Source organism: Hoplias malabaricus, chromosome 16 (genome assembly GCF_029633855.1).
Source record: "Hoplias malabaricus isolate fHopMal1 chromosome 16, fHopMal1.hap1, whole genome shotgun sequence".
Taxonomy (NCBI): Eukaryota; Metazoa; Chordata; class Actinopteri; order Characiformes; family Erythrinidae; genus Hoplias; species Hoplias malabaricus.
This window is the reverse complement of record NC_089815.1, coordinates 28,292,881-28,319,950: the sequence shown is the minus strand read 5'-3', so window position 1 is coordinate 28,319,950 and position 27,070 is coordinate 28,292,881. Positions and strand designations below refer to the sequence as shown.

The 27,070-nt window shown below is 43.7% G+C and overlaps 1 protein-coding gene across 1 annotated transcript in view; it reads left to right on the top strand.

The window, feature by feature from the left end:
* The window catches only part of si:ch211-51h4.2 (uncharacterized), a 111,350-nt gene that overhangs the window by 73,087 nt on the left and 11,193 nt on the right, over positions 1–27,070 (top strand). Inside the window, exons 12-13 of the mRNA XM_066648237.1 lie at positions 5,341–5,481; positions 12,037–12,079. Of these exons, the coding sequence (XP_066504334.1) occupies positions 5,341–5,481; positions 12,037–12,079 (184 nt within the window). The remainder of the gene's footprint in view (positions 1–5,340; positions 5,482–12,036; positions 12,080–27,070) is intronic.

Here is a 27,070-nt window from a genome sequence, read left to right as displayed (position 1 = left end):
TACAGCTTTCGGAAGGAGTTTATATCATGCGTCTTTAGTCTTTCAGCTTTAGCAGCTAGTTTCAGAAGATATCATTTCTGTCCTCTGGCTAACATGGCAAACTACTGCTTGCTCTTGCTTTCTTTTGTTTTCAGCTCACTTTGTGTTACAGTGTGACTCAGGAGCCTTTTCACTGAGCTACAAGGCATTGTTTTTGAAGCCAAGTACAGCCCATGGACCCCGGCTACAAGCTATTCGCTAATCAATCCATTGCTAAGAACGTAGTGGAGCAATTCGTCTTAGGTGAAGAGACCTAATGTAGTGGAGAGAGTATTTAAATCGACTCTTACACATATGTAGAAAATGCCATTATGTTCCAGGTCTATTCTTATTGCTGCTTTCTTCCGAGACCTGATAAAGAAAGGCAATATTTATAGGAGCAGGCTTTAACCGATTATTTTCTCATTAATCATTCTGACGGCTGCTGGATATAATGCTCTTCACTGGACCAGATTTCCACCTCTCAAACTCTGTGTTGAAATTCAAGTCTCTAGCTGGACTTGGAATGGATTTTTTTTTTTTGTCGCACCCAAGTGCTATCCATCCATCTTCCCCAGCAGTTATACCTCCACCAGTTTACTGATCCGTCCCGGTCTGGCTCCTACATCCGCCAGGCTGTTTTGGAGTTTATTTCGGACCGTGGCAGCGCTATTGATCCGCAGCCCGACCCCATCCTTGAACCCTGCACACAGGCAGTTTAGTCCCATAAAGGCTGCAGGATTGAAGTCTCAGGAAAGTGCGCTGGCTACCCTCGGCTTATACTGTCTGCCATGATTCTCTGCAGTCAGAGCAAGGTCCCTTCTGAACTGCTCCCAGTGCTTCTCTCAGCACACTTCCAACACTGCACCTCTTTTTATTTATTTATTTGTTTGCAGAAAGTCAGACGGTGTGCAGGTGGAGGTTCAGAGAAAACTGAAATAGAAAAAAGGTGAGGAGAGAGGGTACAGAGCTGTGGAAGAGAGAAAGGGAAAGAGAGTGGCACAGAAAGTGAGAGAGGAGGGGGAGAAACAGAGGGAAGGACAGAGAGAAACTGAAAGAAGGAGTAGCAAAGAGAGAGAGGGATAAAAAGGGAGATGAAGAGACAAATACAAAAAGGAGCAGAGAGAATAGTAGCGATAGAGAGAGTAATAGAGAATGATAGAGAGAGAGTGAAAGAGATGGAGGTAGTAGTAACAAAGAAAGAAGAATGTGAGAGATAGAAGCAGTAGAAGAATTGGAAGTAGTAGCTGGGGGGGCAAGAGAGGGGGTGATGAATACAGAAATAGAGATGTAGAGAAAGGGAGATGGAGGGAGGAATGGAGTTAGTAGCAGAGAGAAAGAGAGTGGCATGGGGAGAAATATATGATGAGAATTGAATTAATAGTGAGAGAGGGTAATACAGAGAGAGGTGGAAATGGTAGTAACAGAGAAATAGCAGAAGCATTAGAATTAGTAGAAGAGGCAGTGAGATGGAGTGAAGAATGGAAATAGTGGTAGCGAGAGAGTGAGGCACAGAAAGAGATAAAGAGAATTGGAGCAATAGAGAGAGAGAGAGAGAGAAATAAAGCATGATAGAGAGTGAGAGAGATGGAGGTAGTAACAAAGAGAAATAGAGGGAGAGATAGAAGTACAGCAAGAGAGAGATGGCAGGAGGAATGGAAGCAGTAGTAGCAGAGAGAGAGGAAGGCCCAAAGAGGAGGAGAATAAGAAAATGATAAATAGATGTTGAGAAAAAAGAGGGAGATGGAGAGAGAGAGCGAGAGAGAGAGAGCAATGTTAGCAGTAGCCGCAAAGAGAGAAACACAGATAGAGATGGAAGTGGAAGCAGCAAAAAAGGTGGGGGTGGTAGTGGTGGTGGTGGGGGGGGTGGGCAAGAGACAAAGAGAGAGCCCTTGTGGAGCGATCTCATCTGTCACAGGCCGACTTTTGTCATTAATATGCTGCGGCTGCATGCTGATGCTCGCCATTGACCCATTTTCTCTCTCGAATTTTCACTGGGAGATAGCAAGAGAGGAGCAGGTCTGAGGATAATCCGCTTTTGTTGCGGAACACCCAGGTACCAGGGCTAAAGGGGGCTGTCTGCTCCATGAACGAGCCACAAACCCACACACACACACACACACACTCCTGTCCTATGATAATGACTTCTCTTTGACCACTGGACTGTGATTATGTAAGCCGTAGGAGCGTGGAAGCACTGACAGCGCGTCTGTCCTCCACGAATAACAACAACACACACCAAAGTCATCTCTCCCGCAGCCCCCCCACACACTTTATCCAACCAAAGCATGGCAGGGCCCGGGAAATGATAAAACAAAATAAAAAAGCTGTCATCAGACGTGGTATTATACGCCTGTAACAGGCCTGGATCCTGAAGGTAGATGTAAAGTAGCTGGTTGCCTTGGGGATCCGCTGCATATGGAATTCAAGACGAAGGCTTTGACAGAAAACGTTCGCAAGGAGCCGGTGGCGCTTCTGCTATAAATTCAGTGCATGACTCACAGGGATCTAGAGCGTAATTGTTCAAGGCTGTTTTAACCTGGATAGGTGGCTCCTTACACTATCCCTGGCTCAAATCAACAGCCTCGGAGGATGTTCACACTGAATTTATATATATATATATTACATCACAGGAAATAAATAACCCAGTAAACATTTAGCCGTTGATTCAACGTTGAAATAACGTAATGACTGCCGTCTAATCAACGTTCTCTTAAGGTTGAAAATGAAAGTTGAAAAGATGTCCAAACACAGACATTGAAAAGACGACTATTAGATGTATTTTGGACGTTCATTGACGTTATTAATTGGTCCCGAAATAAATTACTTGTATAAAACGCATTTTGGACGTCCACTGACGTTATCGATTGGTCACCACTTAACTAACTTATTAAGATGAATTTTGGACGTCCATTGACGTTTACAATATGTCCTTGATGGACAGACTACTTTTAGACCTATTTTGAACGTCCAGGGACGTTCTTTGTTTACTGGGAAATCAACGATAAGTCTGGCTCTTGGTGAAAAAGGCCTCAAACTAATTATTCGAGCTACGATTGTGTAAATAAACACCTGGTCATTTGGATTTCTAAAACTAATCATTGTTCAAGCAAAAACATGTATCTCCGTTTTTGTTGATTTTAGTTTAGTACATAATTTGATCACAGCAGCTCTACGTCACATTGTGTAATAGAATGGACCAATGGAAATGCTCCAAAAATGTGTGAAATTAAAACATTCTTACATTGACTTTGACTTTATCCATTGAAAGAAAAATATTTTTTTTCTGTCTCCTGTAAAGCTACTCTATTTGGCTTCTTTGGACAGAGACAAAAAACTGGCACAAGTCTAAAAATGCTAATTAGTATGAAGGTCAAAGGGAGTGATTACAGATGTTTTAGGAGCTGCTGGACTTGGCTAATTTAAATAAAACATGAGAAATTGCGATTGAAACTAGGTAAAGGAAGATAAATATTTAATGACACAGTTATAAAAACGTATTACAGGAGGTCCTCGGGTTTACGTCAGTCCCGAGTTACGATGTTTCGTGTTTACGACACATCTCCCATTTACTGTGTAAAGCCTTGTTTTGACGTAAGTGGTTTTGCGTCGTAAACGTCGTAACGTGAACTTCCTGTGTGGTGTGCGCGGCGGAAGAATACACTGTTACGCGGCTCGGGACCGAGGAGGATAGGTGTTAGGATAGGATAAGTGCTTACAGTATGTTATTTACGTACAGTATGTACGTATTTTCCGACTTACACCGAAAATCAGTTTACGACGCGACCTAGGAACGGATCAACATTGTAAGTCGAGGACCCCCTGTATATAAATATTTAGAAATGGGGAGGTTAAAAAGGGAAAACATAAGGGTAGACCAAGGAAACATGAGTCAGTGTTTGTGACGGAAGTGGGCTGATAGAAATGGGATTTTTATTTAGAAAAGACAAACGTAAACCAACACTGACTCCTGAAAAGGAGCAGAGTGAAGACTCCAGATCTGCGTTTGACAAGAGGACAATGTAGGAATTGGGGGACATTGTAGGGACCCAATGTAGGGTCCTGTTGCTGTTGAAATGAAACAATAAAAGACGACTGCCTGAAGAAAACAATCAAATCACTGAAACAAGTCTTCTTTTACAGAGTCAGCCATCGTCACCTGAACAGAGGACACTGACATTCTGGACACTTCTCTTATTCCATTAAAAGAGAACAGATTTTATGATGAAGTCATCTTTCAGGATGATAATGCGCCTCGCCACAGAGCAAAGGGTGTTAAAACATAAAATGTAATGGTGGAAATGTAAAAAACGAAAGGTGCACTCTTCTGTCTGTCTTTCCCTGTCCACTTCATTTTGAGAACGCATGAATCAGCTTGATGCAAATTAAAAAATGTTTTTTGTTAGAGAAGTCCAAGCCTCAAAGAGTTCAGGTCTGAGGAGGAGTATCACGGTAGACGGGGGGAACCCTGCGGTGCGGCTTGTGGTATTTTGAGTAAAGCATGTCGCAGGCGTTTCATTAAAAGCCCAGAACTCTCTTCAATTGTGGAAAATGTGGATAAGATGCTCCCTTTAATCCCAGCAAAGCAACAAGATGGGCATTTTGTGCAAAATAAATGTGCCTCAAATGCCTATCGTTCATTGCCAGTCTAAACTCATGCTGTTTATAGCCTGAGAGCGAGGGATCCTGAGTCATTATTAAACTCGCTGTTCTTAGAGCTATGTGCTTCTACTATGCATTCAGCACATGACTCGCGGAGCCACAGTTAATCTTCAAGGCTGCTGTAACCTGTGTAGAGGTTAGTGTAGTTAGAGGAGGAACAGTGAGCAGGACTGGGGATTATTGGCAGTGAGTACATTTTCCTAATTGCCATATGTTTCTTCAATTACTAAATCATTAATAGGCATTTTAAACGTACTCATTCACCCTAATTCTGCTAATCTTTCTCAACCTTGACATGTGGAGTTTGTAAACCGAGAAGATACAGAATGGAGAATAGTCCAGCGGCGTTATTAAAACTCTTTAAAACTCACTGTTCTTAGAGCTGAGATTAATCACGAGGCATTAAGCAGGTGTACAGGCTCTTAATGCAATATCATATAAATCACGTCCTATATTTACCCCCACACAAGGGAAATAATCACATCTGATCTTGCGTTCATTAAGCAGAGTTTCTGGAACAAGTTTACAGTGTTTATTCATTTGTTTTATTCATTATGGCTTCGCTCCGGAGAGGGAATAGTCTCCGGGCTCACGGAGAGCGAGAGATCCCATGTGAGGTAGGAAGGTGTGAATTTGTCTCAGTCTCTCTCTCTCGTACAGGTGTTGGGCAGTGTTGGAGATCGTTCCCCAGATGGCTGTCAAGTCCGTCCTGGAGGAGAGGCCCTTAAATACCAGCGGGGTCCGGATGGAGACCACTCTACTGACACACACATTTATCTACTCCAACATCTCCCTGGAGGAGTAAGTGTACACACACTCGCTCATACGTACACCTACACAGACAATCGCACAGGGAGCATAGCGCACCTTTCCCAGTCTCGCTTTTTTGCAAAGTGGGGCGGATGTGTCATGGCTTCTCTTTCATGTCGTGCCGATGGTTGGCATTGATTAGGTGCCTAATGCTGTTTGAAATAGGCCACTCGCTCCATTTCCTTTCTCTCAATCACTCGGCACGCGGCACTGGAGTGGTTGATGAAATATGCCGCGGTTTTCTGAAAAATACATAAAACATCTCCAGGAAGTTGGGGGAAATGCAGGATGACGCAGCCTCAAACTGGTTTACGTATCGAATGCGAAAGGTTAGGCGGCTGCGAAGGAAGGCATTTTTCATCTTTGCTGGCGCTCTGGATCAGTTATAGCTCAGTAAAACAACACGCAATAAAGAGCGTCTCCAGGCTGTCAGACCTCAGAAAAAGGGCTTTATTGTAGCTGGTGCCTGCTCTAACATCAGCTGAGAGTCAAGGCAGCGTGGGGAGTATTGATAGAAATCGTTATCACCTTTTCCAAATATATCACACCATCAAGTATTTAAGTTTGCATTAAAAAAGTTAATGAACCTCCTGAGTGCTGCTGACACTCTGCTATCAGACGCTATGCTAACACCTGCTCTTCCAGCATTTCGTCTGTAATTCGGGGTAGAAATAGGTAGTTTGGCCCTGCCCTTTTTGCAGTAAGTGCCTCTTCTCCGTAGGAAGCCTTCACGACCGATGTTGGATTCTTGCTGTGAAGATCGTATTGCATTTAGCCACTTGAACCTTGGTGAGGACAGGTGCTGATTGATAGGTTTGAGATTAAAAATATACAGGTCGTCCCAATGATATGGAATACCGTCATTGCAGAGAACCCAGTTCCACCGCTCCAGTGTTTGGGAGGCTCTATCATATCTATACTGTGGTACATTGATGCAGTTACGACGGCCCACTGTGTGTTGTACAGACAATGCATCATCCAGAGCTAACTGCATAGATCTAAACGGCCACAGCCTAAAGGCTAAGAGCAATCGTGGCCTAATGGTTAGAGAAGGGCCAGAAGCCAGGCTTCGCATCCACAGCTGAAGTGTCCTTGAGCAGGCACCTAAACCCCAAAATGCATCATGGGTGCTGAGGGTAGCTACCCACAGATCTGGGTGTGTGTTTTCACATTTCACCAACCGTGAGCTTTGACTGAAGCTGAATTACACAGTTGTTAAACAGCAGGACACTCCCCCATTGCTCTTTTGTTACCACTGACAGACAAATGTAAATTACAAGGTTCCAGATGTTCAGGACCTCAGTGGCCCACATCTAGTGGGATACAAAAATAGAAGAAATGAATTCATCAGCTCCGAAAGTAAGCTTCGTTTGCTCCAGGCAGCATTGGGTTGCGTTTATGGACAAACATCAGTTTCTGGGATAATTAGGACGGCAAATGAAAGCAGAACAAATACAAGGAATGTGATATTATACTTTATAAGCTTCAATTTGTTTTTCTAATATACTCTTATTTTGAAATGCCTCCAACACAACCCCAAACATGGAATTAGAGAACGGGTACAATGGGAAATACTCCAGAAATGTCTTCAAAAGTTGATGTAATCATCTTTAAGAATAAAAGGAGCGTCCAGGGAAGATGAAATGGGTGCATGCTTCTATGCTAAGAAAAAAAAGCCAGTATAATAATGAATATTGAGGCTCAGGGACCAATAGAAAACTCTGTTTTAGTCTGACATAGGCCTGGACAATAATTCAGTATCTATCTATATATATGAATTCAGTAATTCAGTATACATTATTTACGACATCTGTCACTGACTGCTATTCATTACAGGGCTCTGTCGTCAGTTCAACATTCAATTTAAAATTTAGTTTAAAAATAAGAAACACAGACAAAGCCAGTAGGTTTATGTTTCATGGTGATGTTGTGTTTCTTGTTTGTTCTTGAAAGTTCTTCAGTGTGTTTTATACTGTGTATCGACTAAAATTGAGAAACTTATCATGATATAAATTTTGGCGGCATCGTCCAGCCCTAGTTTTACAAGTCCACGTTTCTGATTGATTATGGACATGATGGGCAGTGTGTACAGACCAAAGATTAAAAAAGAGCCTCCAGAGAGATACCAGCATAAAATTCAAAAGCCAGGATCTGTCAGGGCAGGGAAGGGTGTATTAGTCTGTCTCTGTGTTGTCTGTGTAGGCATCATTAAACCTGAAAGATATACAGATATTTATTGTAATACTGCAGAAAAAAATAACTCAGCCCCAGTGGGAGCCGTTGCTGCATTACAGCACAGTGGCTATGGTCCGTTACAGCACAGTGGCTATGGTCCGTTACAGCACGGTGGCTATGGTCCGTTACAGCACAGTGGCTATGGTCCGTTACAGCACGGTGGCTACGGCCCGTTACAGCACAGTGGCTATGGTCCGTTACAGCACGGTGGCTATGGTCCGTTACAGCACAGTGGCTATGGTCCGTTACAGCACGGTGGCTATGGTCCGTTACAGCACAGTGGCTATGGTCCGTTACAGCACAGTGGCTATGGTCCGTTACAGCACGGTGGCTATGGTCCGTTACAGCACGGTGGCTATGGTCCGTTACAGCACGGTGGCTATGGTCCGTTACAGCACGGTGGCTACGGTCCGTTACAGCACGGTGGCTGCGGTCCGTTACAGCAAGGTGGCTGCGGTCCGTTACAGCACGGTGGCTGCGGCCCGTTACAGCACGGTGGCTGCGGTCCGTTACAGCACGGTGGCTGCGGCCCGTTACAGCACGGTGACTGCGGCCCGTTACAGCACGGTGGCTTTATAAATGTTTGCTTAAGTGTTTGGGTAATGCCTTAAGGGTCACTGACCCCTGCATTTGAGGGGAACATTTAAGATTTCCTCTCTCACTTCTTCTCCAGCTCAGCTGGTCACACGGTGTACTGCCATGCGTTTGACCACACGTCCAGATGGGTCCATTTTCCTCGAGTGCAGTCACACTGCTGCAGCATGGAGTTCTCAAACACTCCGCACTGAAACAGAGGACAGCCTTAAATCAAGCCTGCCCCATGCGAAATGGAAATGAATGCCAGGTCCTCCCTTAGGCGTCCCGTCTTAGTCGAGCCGCGAATAGTGTTTTAGGATCAGATTTTATTTTCCTGAATAATCCAGGGTAGTCCTGAAAGATTTGTTGGAGACATGAATATTTATAGAGAAATAAAAATGATTGCACATGACTGTCTCCGAGTGTCTGTAGTTGTACCCTCTTTGGTGTATTATCAATCTTTTATGCTCGGCTTCTCTGACATTGGCCTGATTAATCCCGTCTGAGTCGACTTAAGCTTTCAAACAGCGACTGTACATGTTCCCGTTGAATGTGGGACCCCCGCCGTGTCAGGGGAACAATTAGCGTTAAAATTAAGATGCTGTCGGGACCAGATGATTCATCAATCATACTTTTAAAAACACATCATCAGTTGGGAAAATTGAAAATGAGCTCTTAAACCTGAATGGCACTTGTGTGTGTGTGTGTGTGTGTGTGTGTGTTTTAACCACCGAAACAGTTTCTTTTGTTTGCCGAGTGAAACAGAATCTCTTGTCAGTGTTTTGACAGTTGTTTGATTTAGATGTCTGCCCGTACGCTCTTGATTTCTGAATATGTGCATGTTTTCTTGATAGCGACAGGTGTCGTCCATGGTTATGAAGAGAGAGGGATGAAAAAATGGCTGGGTCAGTTGTTTGGGTTTGCACAGAGCAATACTGCCCCCTGCAGCATATACGGGGTATTGCACAACCTGGGGAAAACTCTAAATGGATTCATGAGTGTCAGAGCATCCTTTTCTAACACCGCTGGATGTTTTATCCACCCACTCACAACACACTCACTGCTCCACCATCGATTATCTAAAGGTCACTTAATATCTTACACGTTGGTGGTGTTTAAAGCAGATGGCCGTGGCTGATTTTAGCCGCTGGGTCTTGTTGGGAATATAAGCTGCTGATTTTCCTCAGCTTGTTGACTCTATTCTGTGTCTGAGACTCTGTGTCGTGTTCGTCTGCCACTTGTTTTGACAGCGCGCTCCCACCTCAGTCTGAGACCATGTGTCCCAGCTCACTCTCTCTTTTTCTCTGCCTCACTCTCTCTCTCTCTCTCTCTCTCTCTCTCTCTCAGCACCCAGCCTGTAGCTCACTAATGAGGAATAGCAGCCCCGCTGGGCAGCTGTGTTTAGAGGGATTGACTCACCTTCACTAAGGGATTTAGAGGGATTACATTCCCACATCCAAATCCAAAGTGTCTCCCCGAGCTGGTGATACATAACATGTTCTTCATAAGAGCCTTTTGTGATCGATCATTAGTGCGTTCGTTGGCTCAGCTGTCTCCTGTTATTTGGAATAACTCAAGCTGCAGGCTGTAGGCTCTCCACAAGGGGGTGCTGTTTATGCGCGTCATTGAAAGGACAGAAACTGGCATGAACCTACATCAGCAGGATCGCACAAATGTGTGTGTATTGACAGTCACCGGCCTAAAATCCTGGAGTACACTCGTACACAGTGTGGTTTAAAAAGCAGTGGCGTAGTGTCTCGGCACAAGTGGCTGCCACTAATGGCCACAATGTCATTGGCTGGACGCGTCTTCCCCACTTCCTGTGATATCCTTACAGCCCACAACCTGAGACTCTTTCCCTTTTTAATCACATGCTCAGTAACTTTGACCTTCACCGGCTGTTGTCAGGTTTGTACTCAGCATCACCGTTTTCCTGAAAGTGGACTTCAGCTACTCCCTACTAACGTTTTCAGCAGAATTTCTTATTGTTGTTACCGTGGCACAGCAACGGCCTCCTTCAGATGTGCCCCGAGCTCCGCTGAGTTTCTTTGCGTGCTTCGCAAAATATTTCAGCAAAGACTCGACGACGAAGCCGCGAAAGGCACCAGGGCTTGATGGGGAATGTGGGGCATCCAATTTCTCAGCAAAGCTGTGGAACATTTTTGGAAATTGGAGGTCAGACGCGGAACATTTCACACAATCCACGGGCTACGGAGAGGAAGGCTCCAGGGGCGTTCGGAGAAAGAAATAATTAAAGCCAAGAGAAATTCATTTGTGCCGGAGTCACGGGGAGTCATGGAGAATGTCATTTCCTCTGCATTACCTGCCTCTCTTCCAAAAGCCCCTAGTTAAATATTTTAAAGAGCAGACAGCTGCAGGCAGGCTCTAATACTTAGACAGAGATGCGTTTAAGAGTTTAGACGTTCATCCAGAGACGGCCGGCTTTCTGCTTTGACTACAGAAGGCTCGCCACTTGATATTCTCTCATTGTATGGATTTGATGGAGTTTGGAGCGCCGATGCTCAGGCTTTCTCTTTCAGCGCTGCTGAAATACTGCTCAATATTTCTCCTTGTAGACGCTGACATCAGTCAAGGATCGATTCATGTATTTATGAACAAGAAGAATTCTTATTGCTCAAGATAGGGATTGATATATTGGACGGTTAGCTTCTCGTACTCAGGGAAGACGACGGTGGATATATATTTTATAACATGCTGAAAACACTGATAAATGCACGACGACTAACATCAAAGTCCCGATTCTCCACAGCGCTGTGCTCCTGCTTTCCATGTAGCTGTTGTTCCAGGCTGAAACGCGGTGATGATGAAGAGAGTCCGTCTCTCAGACATCCCTCATGTTCCTTGCCTTAAGCACCGCAGCTGCCAAGGAGGTAAAACTCAACGTGTGTCAAAGAAACTGTGGTTTTTGACCCAAAACAAATGTCTCCCCATTCAAACTGACCCTAACTCACTCCTTACAGTAGGCGTCCCCCCACTCCTACAGCAGATTAATACGTCTGAAAACTTTCTAAACGGCCCTGTGGCTACAAAGGCACAAGAAAAGAACGATTTCAAAGACACCAGGGGAAGAGCCAAAAGCAAGGACTTTCTAAAATGCAACACCGAATGGAGACGGAATGGAGAATCAGTCCACGGGGTCCCCGAGGGAGGCCTGTTTGAAGGATCGGAGGTACGGTTTACCCTGTGGACCAAACCTAGAAAAGTTTTGAGGGGAAGCTTCGTGCTGAAGATTCGCGCTGTGTTCCACATGCACCGACCTCCTGACCTTGCCTCTGGGCTTGTCGTTTAAACTGTTTTCAGGGTGATGTGCGGAACAGAGGCCTGTTTCCATTCCCTCGCAATTAGCATCATAAACATAATAACATTATACATCCACTGATAATATAGGGGCTCTTTAACAGACTGGAGGTCGTCTGTTACTGTGTATACTGTGTTAGCCATTTTCACCCTCTTTTTACAAAAGAGCAGGATATTGTGGGTGGTGTGTGAGTGTGTGTCGCCCTGCGAAGGACTGACGCCCCCTTCAGGGTGTGTTCCCGCCTTGTGCCCAATGACTCTGGGTAGGCTCCGGACTCAACACCACCCAGAACTGGATATAAACAGTAGATATTTAGAAAGTGACTATTGTAACACGACTGTTATCGTAATTAGGACTGTGGGTCTGTAGATATGTTTTAAAGAATTATTTTTAACTATGTTTTCTTTGCTCCACAGCTCTGAGAAAGCTGGTGAGATTGCAACAATACCTCTAACCAAGGTAAGTGTCTCTCTTACCAAAGCACAGCCCTGCTTCCCTACAGGTGTGTGTTGTGTTTTTGTGTGTGGATTGCTGTCTGAATGAGGGCGTGTCGTTGTTATTCTGCCTCTGTACTTTCTCCTGGAGCTGTCAGTGAATCTGAGAGGAGGAAGCAAATGTCTCATTGTGTGCTGAAAAGCACTTCAGTTTCTTGAGAATCAGTTTTTCTCTCTCTCTTTCTCTCTTTCCCTCTCTCTCTCTCTCTCTCTCCCCCTCTCTTTCCCTCTCTCTCTCCCTCTCTCTTTCCCTCTCTCTCTCCCTCTCTCTCCCCCTCTCTCTCTCTCTCTCTCTCTCTCTCTCTCTCTCTTTCCCTCTCTCTCACGCTCTCTCTCTTTCCCTCTCTCTCTCTCTCTCTCTCCCCCCCTCTTTCCCTCTCTCTCTCCCTCTCTCTCCCCCTCTCTCTCTCTCTCTCTCTCTCTCTCTTTCCCTCTCTCTCACGCTCTCTCTCTTTCCCTCTCTCTCTCTCTCTCCTGAATTGTAAAAGTAGGTACTTTAAAAGATAGTCATCAATAGGAGTAGGACTTTTAAGGAATAATGTTTACTTTAGTTCTTACCTTCGAGACACAGCAGGCAGCAGAGCAGAGGAGAGGATTACAGCCGAATACCACTGAGGCTCATGTTAGAATTTCTTCTGTTTGTTATGGTTTTTTAGTGTTGTTTGCCATGTATTGCGCCATTAATTTTTGATGATAATTATTATCATCATTTAATTTAAGAAACACACACACACACACACACACACACGCATTCATCTGTGAATTGTAGGGATGTTACATAGATTACAGTTACCATTAATTTAACCCTAACCCTAACCCCAACAGTAGAAAATGTATTCACTTTAACATGTAAGAATTTACATTTACAGCATTTGAAAACACACACACTTACTTTCATCTGTGAATTGTGGGGACATTACATTCTGTAGAGTTACCGTTAGCATATCCATATTTTACTGCTAGCTTAACTTTAACCTTAAACCTAAACCTAATCTTAGTTTTAAATTTACAACGTTTACCGTAAAACATCTTGTTTCCAATAACGTGGCTCTCTAATATGACAACACCCCCAGCCTTCAGGAGCAACCTCCTCACTGAACAATGTTTGGCAGCAGTTTGTCAAGTGGAGTGTGAAAAATGGTTCTTTTTCTGTCCCGCGCCCATGGCCCGAGCTTGGGGAAGCGGCAAGAAGGAGGAGGGAAGGGGTACATCACACATGAATTATGTATGACCAAATATTTTCGAGCACACTCTGTGTGTTGCTGTTTGCTTTCTTGAGTCTTCCCGGCCCTGTAATGGGGCTTAATGTGTCCATTCCAGGCTATTAGCATACAAGGATCCCAGCGTTTACCCTCGCCGCCTTTGCCTGCGTGGAGCTAATGTGCATCGTCATAGCAACAGTGGGGTTCGGCCAGCGACTGGATGCTTTGCTGCACTTTGCTCTGTGCCACTTCTTAGCCCCCTCCACCTCCTCACCCCACCCCCTTTAGCATGTATTAGCATAGCTTTGATGTTATCCCACATATCCACCGCCTCACTCAAGTATCAAACCAGCCGTCGCTCTCTGCCGTCTCTGCCCTTTAAAGGTTGGCGACACTAATGGCGACTCTGCTCAAAACACACATCGGAGTGTGGCTGGCGCTGCTTAAAAATGAATAAATGAAACCAGAATGCGATGAATCATTCACGCCGGGTCTTGCTGGGTCATGCACACCAGGGCTTTGCACTTAATGGCTGAGCGCCAAACCTCTGGAGCAAAGCAGCTTTGCGGAACGCTGTTCACTTCAGTTAGTAAATATTGTTGCCGGTGTTTGTTGTAGCTGTATCATCCCTGCCAGGTGTGTGAAGTTTGCAGTGCTTAAATGCAACATATTATATCCGTTTTCTATTAGTGAACACACTTCTGGGTCTTAATTAAATGTCTGTGACCTGCTTTGAGCAAAATACCACAAGGATCAAACCCTACAGCAGCGTTCTCCGTCTGTTTAAACAGCCTTGTTGAGAACGACCGATTTCAGTGTAGGGCTGCAACTAATGATTATTTTGATAATCGATTAATTTGTCGATTATTTTTTCGGTTAATCGATTATTAATCTGATAAAAAGGAAGACAAGCCAAATTTGGTTTCCTGTCTGTTACTGGCATATTCAGGATACCATCAGTGAGAACAGCTGCTTGCTGTGGTGTGTAGATCTTCTTCAAAACATAGTCAGCGATGCTGAGCTGTTTCTATCTGAGGTGAGAGAGAAAGTGTAGATATGAACATACATCTTTTTTAAGTTAATAACAACTGATCTAAAATGCAGACAACAATGCAGGAACATTGAAATTACATAAATGGATATTGGGCACGTGCCATGTGCTGAGAATAAAAGGGAAATTCATCTAACACATGATCAGATATCATTAGTTCTCTAAAATCTTAAATATCTTAATGTTGTAATTGTATAAGGAACACACAACCTACCATTATTAAAAAATTAGCGTTTACATGAAGAATTAACCCAACCGTTACATTAATTTTATATTTATCAATATTTAACACAGTGTATGTAATGTAATATAGACTTATAATGTAATAAACACTTGGCTGTGACACTCAAACACTAACACGCAATGCCACTCAGAAAAGACCTTGAAAAAGGCTTTAAATGTATTATTTTAAAAAATGTTTGGATTTTTTTTTTTTAACTCTGAATGTAACTGCCGCCACATTTAAGGTGGAACAGAAAACTCGCTAAATACAAGAGTGATATAAATTTATTAAAATGAGACATCTTGTTTAACTGCTCTAGCAGGCTCTAGTGACATTGAGTGAGAGAAAAACTAACGTCGCTAACGTTAGCGTGATTAAAACTACGGCCTGTTTTGGAACTGCTGGTCACATTTAAGGTGGAAGAGAAAACTCGGGGGGATGCTAAGGCTTGTTCGCTAAACACGAGTGTAATATCAATGTACTAAGAAAACACGTTGTTTAACTACTCTAGCAGGCTCTAGTAACATTGAGTGACAGAAAAAGTAGAATTAACTTACTATACTTCATCTCTTTCACACATAGCTCCAACAGGCTTCATTTTCAGGTGCTCATGCAGTGATGTTGTGCTGCCGTGCCATGCGAGATCAGCTGTGCACATTTTGCGCCTAATGCTGTTCCTTGAAAGCGTTAATGTAGTGTTCCCATACTTTTGATGACTTGGGTCGTACATTTTTCTCTCGTGCTAACATGCTAACATGATCCTCTGCTGTGACCGCCGCCGCCATTTTTCAAACCCTTCTTCCAGAGTTCGTCACGTGTAGCAACTGTACCTATGTGTATAATAACTTAGACCCAACTAATCGATTATTAAATTAGTTGCAAACTATTTTAACACTCGATTTTAATCGATTTAATCGATTAGTTGTTGCAGCCCTATTTCAGTGTCTGTTCCTTTAAATGACAACAAGCTGCTCGCTGTTCATCTCGACCCCGACCCGAGGAGTAAGGAGCGGAACCTATGGTTTTTAACCGTGTTTGCTCGGTTCTCTTTCTACCCTTTAAACCTCGTCTTTGCCCCAGACCCAGAGCTGTGATTGGACAAACTCGGATGAGGGGGCGGTGCCACTCTAAGGTCTTTGCACTTGATGTAAGAAGTGGAGCAGAATCAGAAAGACTCATTTTATCCTGTGTTTTCTGACTTGGTGGTTTTGTTTCACAGTGTGTGGGTTGGTAGGCTCCAGATTTAGGTCCGATTTAAAATGGTACCGGTGAAGACCAACGAATTCCAGCGAAGAAAGCCTCTGTTTCTGCTTATTACCACTGTGTCCCACATTCTCTGGGTTCTTGGGTTTGACTACCATTGCCACCCTTTTCTGTTTTGAGTGACAATCTTGAAATATCATCCACTTCCCGACTGAAATTACGAGGATTATCTCCGGATGTGGTCCGTCGTTAATTTAGGGATTAAGGGAAGATCTGTTGAAAAGGCTTGCGTTCACAAACAAGATCTGGCTCCTGGTCAATTCCGAAACACCAGAATCAAGCCAGTTATGTCAAGGAGACACAGTAAAAAAACTGCATCTTCTGTGCCATTTTATGTATACACGGATGAGCCATAACCTTTATGCTATTTGTGGATGGACTGTGATTGTGTTAACAATCACCAAAGGAACCAAACCTGTGTCTGACTGCATCTGCATAAAACAGACCATTCAGTAACATTTTTAGAAATTCCCCTCATTTGAATCACTGACTCATTCAAGCTGCCGAGAGGATCTTCTCGGCACATCTGAGCGAATCCTCTTGCCGTGCTCCAGCGCCTCTCCTCTCCTCTGGCTCTGAGCGCTAATGCTAATAGAGCAGGCTGGTGTGCTGCAGTAAAGTGCCTAAAGAGACCCGTGTGGTGCCCTCATTCTGTCAGCTGGGTGTGAACCTCTGTAACACCCCATATCACCTCAGAAACACCCAGCATCACCCAGCATCACCTCGGCCGAGCCTGCTCCGAGAGCCGTGGAGCATGGAGGGCAGAATCGGTGCGTTAAAGATGGTTGATTGACAGCAAGATAGAGGCACTCCCTCTGGGCTGAGCCTAGCGTAAGAGTGGAACTCTGGAGCTGTGTTTTCAGGTTGTAATTAGTCTGCTTCTACTCCCCTGTTCTTTCATGCCAGCTCCCTACATTATTCACCACAGAGACAGTTGTGTGTGTGTGTGTAGGTGTGAAAGTGTGTGCCTACTTCATACACTCCTCTGCTGCACAAACCCACTTCCTCCTGAGGGACTCCGTGACAGTGCTCACTAGCGAGACATGGCCGTGATTGACAGTTGTAACTCAGCCCTTCTAAGGAAAGTGGGGTAAAGATGAAGAGAAGCAGCTGAATACTTGTCGTCACCTGCAATAAGCCGCCTCATTGTACATCACATCGTTTTTCATATATCATATCAAGCATGTGGCTTGCCTTCAGACCAGCACTGCAGTTTGCACCGTCTCACTGCGTCTCACAGTCCCATCACTCATCTGCTTCAAGAACGCAGCCATAATGCTTAGATATTCACTCTTAAATATGTTCTTAGGCTCACTGTGTGTGTCGAAACCGTCACGCAACTTCAGTTTCACTTGTGTTGCATAATGTAGAGCCTTCTGAAACCGAGCTGGTTGAAATTCAGCCTCAAATACCATTATTCCATCTTTGACAATATTCGCTGCTCGTACCAGCGCAACACGTCAGTGTCACTGCGGCGCTGAGGAGGACACGCGTTCTACATAATACCTGCTATGTTGTGGTCCAGTGGGGGTCCTGAACATTGAAGAACAGGGCGAAAGGGAACAACATTAGTATGCAGAACAACAGGTCTGTAAAATAACCATTGAACAATGCATTGAGAAACAGGACTGGTTTTAATGTTATGGCTGATTGATGGTGGACAACATTGAGGATACCACCAGCTTCACCATCTCAGTCCAGGAAGGATTTAGAACCAAAAAACGAAAATAGCATATTACAGATTGTTACACAACAATAAATAGCTACAATTACATGCCATAAGAAGTAAAAGCTACTGATAAATCACATCCAATGTTAAGGTTTCTCACTGTAACGCCAGCTCTACACATCGCATCGTGCTCTGCTCTGTAATACAAGATCATACAAGCTGCTAATTGCATTGCGTCGGTGTTCAATCCTCTGTGTTCATTGATGAACACACTTGTTCGGAATGACATGCTATTATCTTGCATAACACAATTCCAATGAAGATGCCGTTCCTTCGGCTAACAAATCAAGTTAATTTGCCCCCCCACCTCTCGCCCCCTCTACTTTCATAATGGACGCTAATAAGAAATTGCTTTAGCCTCCAGTAATGGTCCGGTGTCTTGTTTTTCCTTTTTTTTTTTCCCCTTTACTGGCCCCATCCTCCATCTCTGTGCCCGCTCATCCAGAACCAGCCTGATGATCCTGAGCCTGATGATTGGTTATGAACGGCGTGTGTCATTGTGATGCTGCTGCGGCACCTCAAATCACTTCTGGTTTAAACTGTGCAGAAAATTGAAATGATTGAGGCACAGAGGAAAACATTCAGCAGCTCAGCAAGGCTTTAATTGCACAGCTCTTGGTCCGGATGTGAAACAGTTTAGGGGCATTCTTCATGTTCTTCAGGAGTTTGCGGTTCTGAGTGGAATGCTGTCCATTTTTATTTGTGTGAAAGTCCAGAACTTTTGAATGCATGGATTTTTTAAAAATTTAGATCACCGAAGGTCAGCTTGTGGTTTTAAAGTCGTTGGGTTTTAAAGTGGAAGCTTTAAAAGAACGAATAACTACACCCTTAAAAGACAACGTTGATTGTAAGTGTAATATAAGAAATCGACTAAAGGTTTAGGATGAAGAACACTGAAGATGTTTGTAGCCCAGTAGTTCACATTTAAAGGCTAAGCAGCAGCTCTATGAAAGTGTCAAACAAATAAATACAGTGGAGTTTGAGTTCCTAACTTGTGTTTATTGATAGTCAGAAAACATGTTATTTCTTACTAATTGAAGGAATAAGGTTTAAAAGACCCTTGGTCCCCCCTCCAACGGTGTTGGGAAACTCTAATAGGCGTCTTGCCTGTGACGTAGACGGTGGATAACACTCTAGAAGCTGCACTTAATTTAATGCAAAATGAGGAAAAGGTGTGTTGTTTTTGGCTGCAATCATTCAATGTACAGTGGGACATCTGTGAACAAATGGCCCAAAGATCCCAAAATATCCAGAAAATGGACTAAATTTGTCCACTTTAAACGGGCACTTTGGAAAGGACCCTCCGCTCACTCCGTTATCTGTAGCTCATTTCACTGGCGCTTTTCCAACAATATGGGCATGTAAGGACACCAACGAAAGGTGTTCAAGAGCCTCTGTAACATGGAGGTAAACAGGGTAAGGACACTCACTTCGCCTGTTTTAGTTGGTGTTAGTTAACGTTAGCTTGACTCGCTAAACTCGGTGTCTCAGATTATACTCGGCTACGTAGCTGCATTACGGAGGTTTATAGTGTCGGATGAATTCGAGTTCGACTTCGATCACATTTACAAGAATAACGGTACCTCTACATTTGAGTTTAGCTTATTGCTAGGCTATTGTCATGAATAATGTTGGTTGTTTAGCTAGATACTGTCATAACAGTCAGTCATAACGGTGTTTTACCGCGGCGTTGTTCGGCTGTTGTCCACCAGTGACGTCACGATCGCGTTCAAGAATTTCCGTAGAGAGCTCGGGTTTTTCCGTCAATTTAATAAAATTGTCAGTTTTAAAGCAGATTAAGCTGCTATTTTCATTTTAATTCATACTTATATCTGTCAGTAACTACAATAATGTCAAATATTCACGGAGGTCCATTAAGTGGTGCTTAGCCTTTAAGGCTGATATTATCTCTGTCCAATAAAAACGTGTATCTCCAAAACCTTTACAGGAGAAGCAGAAAAACCATCTTAACTTTCAATGGAAGTCATTGTAAAAATATTTTATTCCAAGTCATTTTTGGAGCATTTCTATTGGTTCAAATGAAGTAGTAAACTGAAAGTGGATAAAAATGGCGCTACATGTTTTTCATTGGACAGTGTCAATATAAAATGTAACTAACTGTTTAAGCTAATGTTGAATTTTCTATTGTACCTTAAGGGGGACATTTTATGAAAAAGTCATAGTTCAGAGCTTGGGGATTTAGAGCCCACCAACCCACAAACTGTGAAATAATACCACATCAGTGTACTGTGTGCTACAGAGTGAGAAAACATGAGATCAAACGTTTCCGATACTGATCCGCAAGGACTTCAGAATGGCCCCGCCCCCTCATCTGAGTCTCTCCAATCACAGCGCTGGACTCGTGTTTATGTAAGAGCGCAAAGACAAAAAAAACATAAACAATGAACACAGAGAAATAAGAGAACTGAGTATAAATGGAGAAGGAAAGCGGAAAAATGGGAAAATATGTTCCCTTTCAATGATACAGAATGATACAGAAAATACAGTCTACTTTAAAGAACTGACATCAGATTTTCAAATGACAAATCGACTTTTTCCGTGGCTGTTGGGAGTATCTCAGTATCACCAAAAAATTCCTAGAGCTGTGTAATCCTTGCCAAAAAATAATCAGCCTCAAAATTATTTATCAGACTCCGTGTGCTGTGGCAGTCGAGAGTCATTTGAAAAGGTGGGAGTCATAGTGAAGTTGTAGGATCGGTAAAACCTCAGCTGTATGTGCTGTGTATACTGTGTGATGTATAAAATATCACATCATGGTATTTGTCCAGAACTATTCCTGTCTTTTTAGTTTTGTCTGTTTGGAGCCATGGTAGAGGAAGACTTGAGAGCGACAGAAAGCCTAGGCCTGCCAATCACGCTGTATTAGGCATTCTCTCTCTGTATTATTCTGGGTCGATATCTGTCAGAACCATTTGAGCACAAGTTAAAACAGCTGAGACCCATTCATTATTCAGGGGTAGCATCGAATGGCAGAGTCCTGGGAGAGATAGGTGAAGTTGTCAGATGAAATGGATTGATCTCGGAGAGACCTGACCTGTGTGCTTATTATTGGGTTTGGATGACAAGAAGAGGAAATGTGAATGGACACTCTTGGAGATGAAATATGAGGGGACACCAGTGTGAGGCTGGATATCAATATGACAATACCTGAGCACTCAGGAAGTGAGATAAGGTGAAAGCTGTAGTAATACGGAGGTGGAGAAGAAAAGATGGAGGTTTTGGGAGGTGCTGCTTTGTGAGGGTTGAAGGAAAAAGTCGATAGCTGCATCGATCTGCGCTGGAAAAGTTATTTCCCAAGGAAAATGTTTCAGATTCAACATTGTTGCTGGAAGAAAATAAATCATTATTAGAGTGAAGATTGAAGACAGGTCTAACCTTATGGCAACACAATAGGAAGAGCTTGCGGGGGACTATGAAATTTTATTTTCACACCTGTTTTCTTTTTTGTCTTTCTTTGATATTGATTCCATTTATTTCATAAAGGCAGTGGGTTACTGTCTACTACGAGTAAACTGGAGAGTGGGGACCTGTGGTTTTGTCGCTACACGTATTGGTTCAGGGACATTTCGTCAGTCCACAGCCAGTGTTTAGTCGGTGTAAGAAGATGAACACATTGTGAAGGAGGTTAGTTCAGGTCTGCAACTCGACTGGCTCGTCGAAGTAATACACAGTAAGACACTGTCGTGAAATTGTAGCTGTTAATTCCATCCCGCTCCGGGTGACTGTCTGTGAGGAGTGTGGTGTGTTCTCCCTGTGTCTGCGTGGGTTTCCTCCGGGTGACTGTCTGTGAGGAGTGTGATGTGTTCTCCCTGTGTCTGCGTGGGTTTCCTCCGGGTGACTGTCTGTGATTAGTGTAGTGTGTTCTCCCCGTGTCTGCGTGGGTTTCCTCCGGGTGACTGTCTGTGAGGAGTGTAGTGTGTTCTCCCTGTGTCTGCGTGGGTTTTCTCCGGGTGCTCCGGTTTCCTCCCACAGTCCAAAAACACACGTTGGTAGGTGGACTGGTGACTCAAAAGTGTCCGTAGGTGTGAGTGAATGTGTGAGTGTGTGTGTTGCCCTGTAAAGGACTGGCGCCCCCTCCAGGGTGTGTTCCCGCCTTGCGCCCAATGATTCCAGGTAGGCTCTGGACCCACCGCGACCCTGAACTGTATAAGTGATTACAGATAATGAATGAATGAATTCCATCCCGTGTGATCCATAGAGAATAATTCTAATGAATCAGATACGTGAACTAGACTGACCGGACTGGTAGGGAGGCATGATAATTTTAGAATTATGCTAGAATCATCTATTCATTAATTCATTTAATGAATGCGCCTCACTGGATGCATAGGACATTCCCAGTCCATCGTATGGCATGGCAGAGGCTATGCTAGTTAGGTGGGGGGGTGGGGGGGGGTTACATTTGTAACTCTAGCTGTTTAGTTTTGTAGCATTTTCCATCTGTTCTAGAAAAAATAAGTCAGTGTTATCCACCTTTTTTTAAGCAGAAATGACGCAACATTCCCATCTCTTTTCATGCTTTATCCAAACACCTCAGATGCCGTTTCTCGTTGCTCAGGCAGCGGCACACACACAGAGAAATTCTGAGCCTTTTCGGACAGAGGCCCTTAGTTTTTTCCACATCTACAGAGCTAGGGCTGTGTATAAAAACTGGAGCTTTTTTCCAGTGCACACACAGATCAGAGAGCTAGCCAATGGTGAGGAAACATTATCTGAATTTTATAAGAAGTGTTTTGGATTAAAATTGTGAACATGACCTTTGAACCTTTGAACATTTGATTATGTTCTAATTATCCTCAAGCTGAAGGTTTAGGGGAGGGGCTACTGTGGTAGAATCCCTACTTTTCTTTTTTTATTATTATTATTAATTTCTCAGATTGACAGGATTTTGTCAGTGCTATTTCAATACTCTTTTGAACATTTATATTTTCTCCATCTTCTGGACCTTCCTTGGCAGTACCAGGGCTTAATCAGTCGTACAGCTCGGTTAGACATGTTTGAATTGCTGTCGTGTGGTGAGCCCCCGACTATAACTGTCCAGTAATGAAGACTTCAAGTCCAGATCTCTCTCATGTGCATTATTTATTCAGGCTCGGGTGATAAAAACTGCATCTTTCCTGGCAATCAGAGAGCCCCACCCTGCTCCTCCTCGGAGGAAGTTGAAAGCGAAGACGAGGCAACTTTGAAGTCCTTTGCTCCCACAAGAGAGCCACGGTTCCTCCTTATTCAAATGTGCATCTTTGCTTCTCCAGCCTTTTGAAGCAGGCCTGCAGTGAGTCAGCATTATTCCACTCAGTTCAGCCAAGGACAAGCTGCTTTCACTTTGAAGGAGCGCTCTATGCAAAGCCTGTAATTTATTATGTGGTTTCTTACCGGGAGCTGAGCTTGGAGAGGTTTGCCATTATTCCCCAGGCGCTCCGTAGCTGGACAGAAAGGTCCAATATTGGATTAGAGGCCACATGACTCTGTCGTAGGGAAGGTAGATAAAATCCCAGAATAAAGGCATACAGGCAAACAAACTCTCTGAGGCCTGCGGGGGGAAAAGCAGGGGTTAAAATACAAATCATGGACAAAAACATGTCTAAACAAATTAGACTAGAATATGCATCTGAATGTGCATCTCATTTGCCGGCTTCTCGAGTGCGCTCCCGGACCCCCTATCGCTCCCGGATACAATATTCAAATAATTTGACCACCAATTCCTCCCACATCTCACTGTGGGGCTGAGAAGGGAACGTTTGCTACCTTCCTTCATACTCTCTTCACATTAATGAATCGTGTTCAAATAAAAAAGTATTTGTGCAGAAAGCCTTTTAAGGATAAATAACTGGGAGCTAACCCTTCCCTTTCAGGACATGCAGGTAGGCAAAATCCCATCTGATTAAAAAGGCTTTTAATAGAAAGTCCTACAGGTAAATTGTCCTCCTCAGAGCTGGTGGGCTGAAAGCAGAGTGGGTATGGGGCAGAGATTATGTAGATCAGCCGCACAGTCACGTTCCCTAAAGCTGATCTCGGCACCAGGGGATAGAGCAGGACAGGAGCCTCGTGCGAATCACTAGAGGCTGGAGCAGACGTGAATAATGAGAGAACGATGATCGTGTTGGAAGCAGGAGAGACGTAGTCATGTTTTTCAGGAGGAGCTGATGAAGCAGAAACAAGAGCGAGAACAAATGTAGTTGTTGCCATCCTGAGAAAGCCTTGTCGCTCGTACCATGTCTGTCCACTTCGAGACGTCAATATCGGGGCTCGGAAACTGATTTAAACATACATTTATGGGCTATATTCCCAAAGGTTTTACATGTTAAACCCCTGATAATTAACATCCGAATTTTCCTATTCTTTAAGGTGTATCCATTCAACTTCACACACAACTTGTATAATCTCTGCTCATGAGCTTAAGGTGACAACCAAGATAGCAATAAACGTTTGGCCCAAGTGTGGCCCAAATCTGCAGTTCTCTTATGGCTCACATTTGGCCGTAAACGACAGCGCTCTCGCTTTAGCAAAGAAGAATACCCTGCTTATCAATACCCTCCATTTCACATATTTCTACATCCCACAGAAACTGTTGGTGCCCACAATCTTTTGGCCAACGTGTTTAAGTCTGTTAGCATTCGATGGTCTAGAATAGAACCCGCTTTGCAGTAGCTCCATAGCTTTAAAACACTCAGTGAAGCGGATGGTATTGCGGCACAGTATCAAACAACATTAGACATGGGACTGTCAGTGTAAACATGATAAAAGCTTATGTCAGGGATGGGAACCTCACCCATTGATCACTACATATGTAAAGGTTTCTGCCGGCTCTTGACATTCCCAGCATCGCATCAATTATTCAGGCCAAGCTGCAGGCATTGGGGAAGAGGCTGCTGTTTAGCATTACGCTGTAATGTGGAACGCTGTTCCTGCTCCTCTTCTTGGAAAGCGCTGCTCGTCGCTCTCTGGAGCTGAGGCTGAGACTGTTGTTGTTTAGCAGCTGCTGGAGAGACATCATCAGCAGGTCCGCATGCCTACAGAGGCCTGTCTTTGTTTTTGTCAGCTCCAATCTGTATATATTCTGTGTATATTTCACACTCCGGCAGCACGTTACACGCCTTCCCAATCTGAGGGGTTAAATTTATCTCTTCTTTCATTTTCAGGGTTTTTAGGCTTTGAGGCGCATATCGGTTCAAACAGGTGGGTTGTACGTGTGTAATTTTCTGTAAGACTGAATTGAAGACATGTCCTCGCCTGTTGATCTGGTGTGGCTTACACACTTCATACACTCGGTACATTCAAATCCTGCGTAGAGATTAATTTGAGTGCTCTGTATTACCCTGGTATAGAGTTAGCTGAATATGTTTAGAGCAGAGACCTCCAGAGACCCCCAGGGCCAGTTTTATGAGAACTCGGGCCAATCTCAACTAAAACAAGTTTGTCAAGATGTAAACTACAGCAGTGTAGGTATAAATCATCCAGTTTTTATTGTGTATTAGTAACTGGCTACAAAAAGGTCATCACTTTCAGAGCTTCTCGTCTTTTCTCGTTACCGTGGTGGTACCCTCAAGATTAAACATTCTGTATTATTAGCTAGCGAACTAGCTATTAGCTAGCTAGGGATCGTAGTGTATTCTATATTAATTGTTGATTATGAAATTGTGGTGATTGTGAATGTTCAATTTCATTTCCAGGAATTATATTATGTTCTTTTATTTCACACAGATCTGTAATGAACACTTACAGATGAATACTCCCCTCTCCTTCTGGAGAAGAGAGTGTAATGTACCTTTAGGGAACACAACTGGACTTTAACACCACTGCTGTACACTTAAAGGTACATTTACACTATTTGTACCTTTAGGAACAATAATGTACCTCTACCATACTATTTTCTGGGGTGGGGGGGTCCATATGAAGCCACAACTCCCAGGCTACACCCCTGACCCTGATATTGATTCTTTATTATAAAAATAACAAATTGCCATGACATGAATTATAACATGAATTAAAGAATAGTACAGTCCTGGTTCTGACAATGATGTGCAATCATTACATAATTATTAAAACTCAGATTGGATTGTTTCGGAAGAGCAGTCGCTGTACTTTTGAATTGAGTTGATTTTGGGAGTGATCGCCCTCTAGTGGTCAAGCACTAGAAATGTAAGAAATTGCAACAACAGTTTCAAAAATATTCTCGCAAACAGATAAAAGAGGTTTAGTCTTCTCCTTCAGTCAGAGAAAGGCCTATTAGTGCTTCATGGGTCTCATTTTCAGGGTCTGGTCGGGGTCATTCTGGGTCCAGAGTTTATGACCTTTTTGTAAACACTGTTTACTCCTGTGTGGGACGTTAGATCTCTGTGATGAACATTTAGCTTTGCCCCCAGGGACAAGTCAGTCATTCGTCCTCTGTCCAGATACGACCTGCTAATGGTCTTTGTGTGTCACCAAATAATGATTGCAATATCAAATTTGAAATGTGATTAAATTAGAAAAATGACTCCTGGGAAGCTCCACGTTTAGAAAAAGAAACATTATTCAACGTAGTCTCAAACTGCACTGAAGTAAACCCAGTGAAACTGGGCTAATTGTGCTCTCTTTACAATGAAAAGAGTATTTTTAAAACGTGAATATGTTCTTTTATCTTCATCAGACTGATGTAACACACACACAAACTGATTACGAGCAGTGAGCGAACACACACCTGGAGTGGCAGACAGCAACCTTGGCCCCCTGGGGGCAGCTGGGGGTTAGATGCCTTGCTCAAAGCCACTTCGGCCATGGGATGTTAAGGGACTAAAAGGCACTGACCCTTCACTCCCCTTTCAGTCCAAACCCTGCTCCTCTAACCTTTAGACCACAGTTGCCCCGTGTGGTGGATAACAATAAATAATGTAACATTGCAGGCCTCCCCTTTGTCTACTTTTTTATTTCACCACATTTGAAAATGCCACCTGCCAATTCCATGACAAAATGGACCATTAGAAATGACCTAACGTTAGCCAAAGTCTTACTACATCCACCTTGTTCCTTCTGTGAGAAAAGGTAGAGGTACTATTTCAGAGATACAATCTTTCCGTACGGGAGACGGGACGCCGTGTGCAGGGTTGAGGAGGTATTTGAGAACGGTCTTTTTCTTTGCAGCCTGTGGGGTTGTTCTACCTGGGGGAGTATTTCTTTTTTTTGGCATGTGCTTGGAGATATGTCAGAATCTGCGACGCTGGGATCCTGTCTCAGCCCTGAGACCTGTGCCATGCTGCTCAGTAGAGATGGGCATGTGATCAGAGTAGCTGGGAACTTCTTCATTTCTCCTGAAATTCCTGACATGCTGCATCTCTAGCATCTGAAGCATCACAGAGCAGGGTACGGAACATTCTCTCGCTGATGGCCCCCAAAACCGCTGAGAGGTAGAGGAACTTGGGACGGACAGCTTTTCGCCTAAATCCTCCATTTTTCTCCTCCTTCTCCATTCTTATTATTCCTCAGATGCG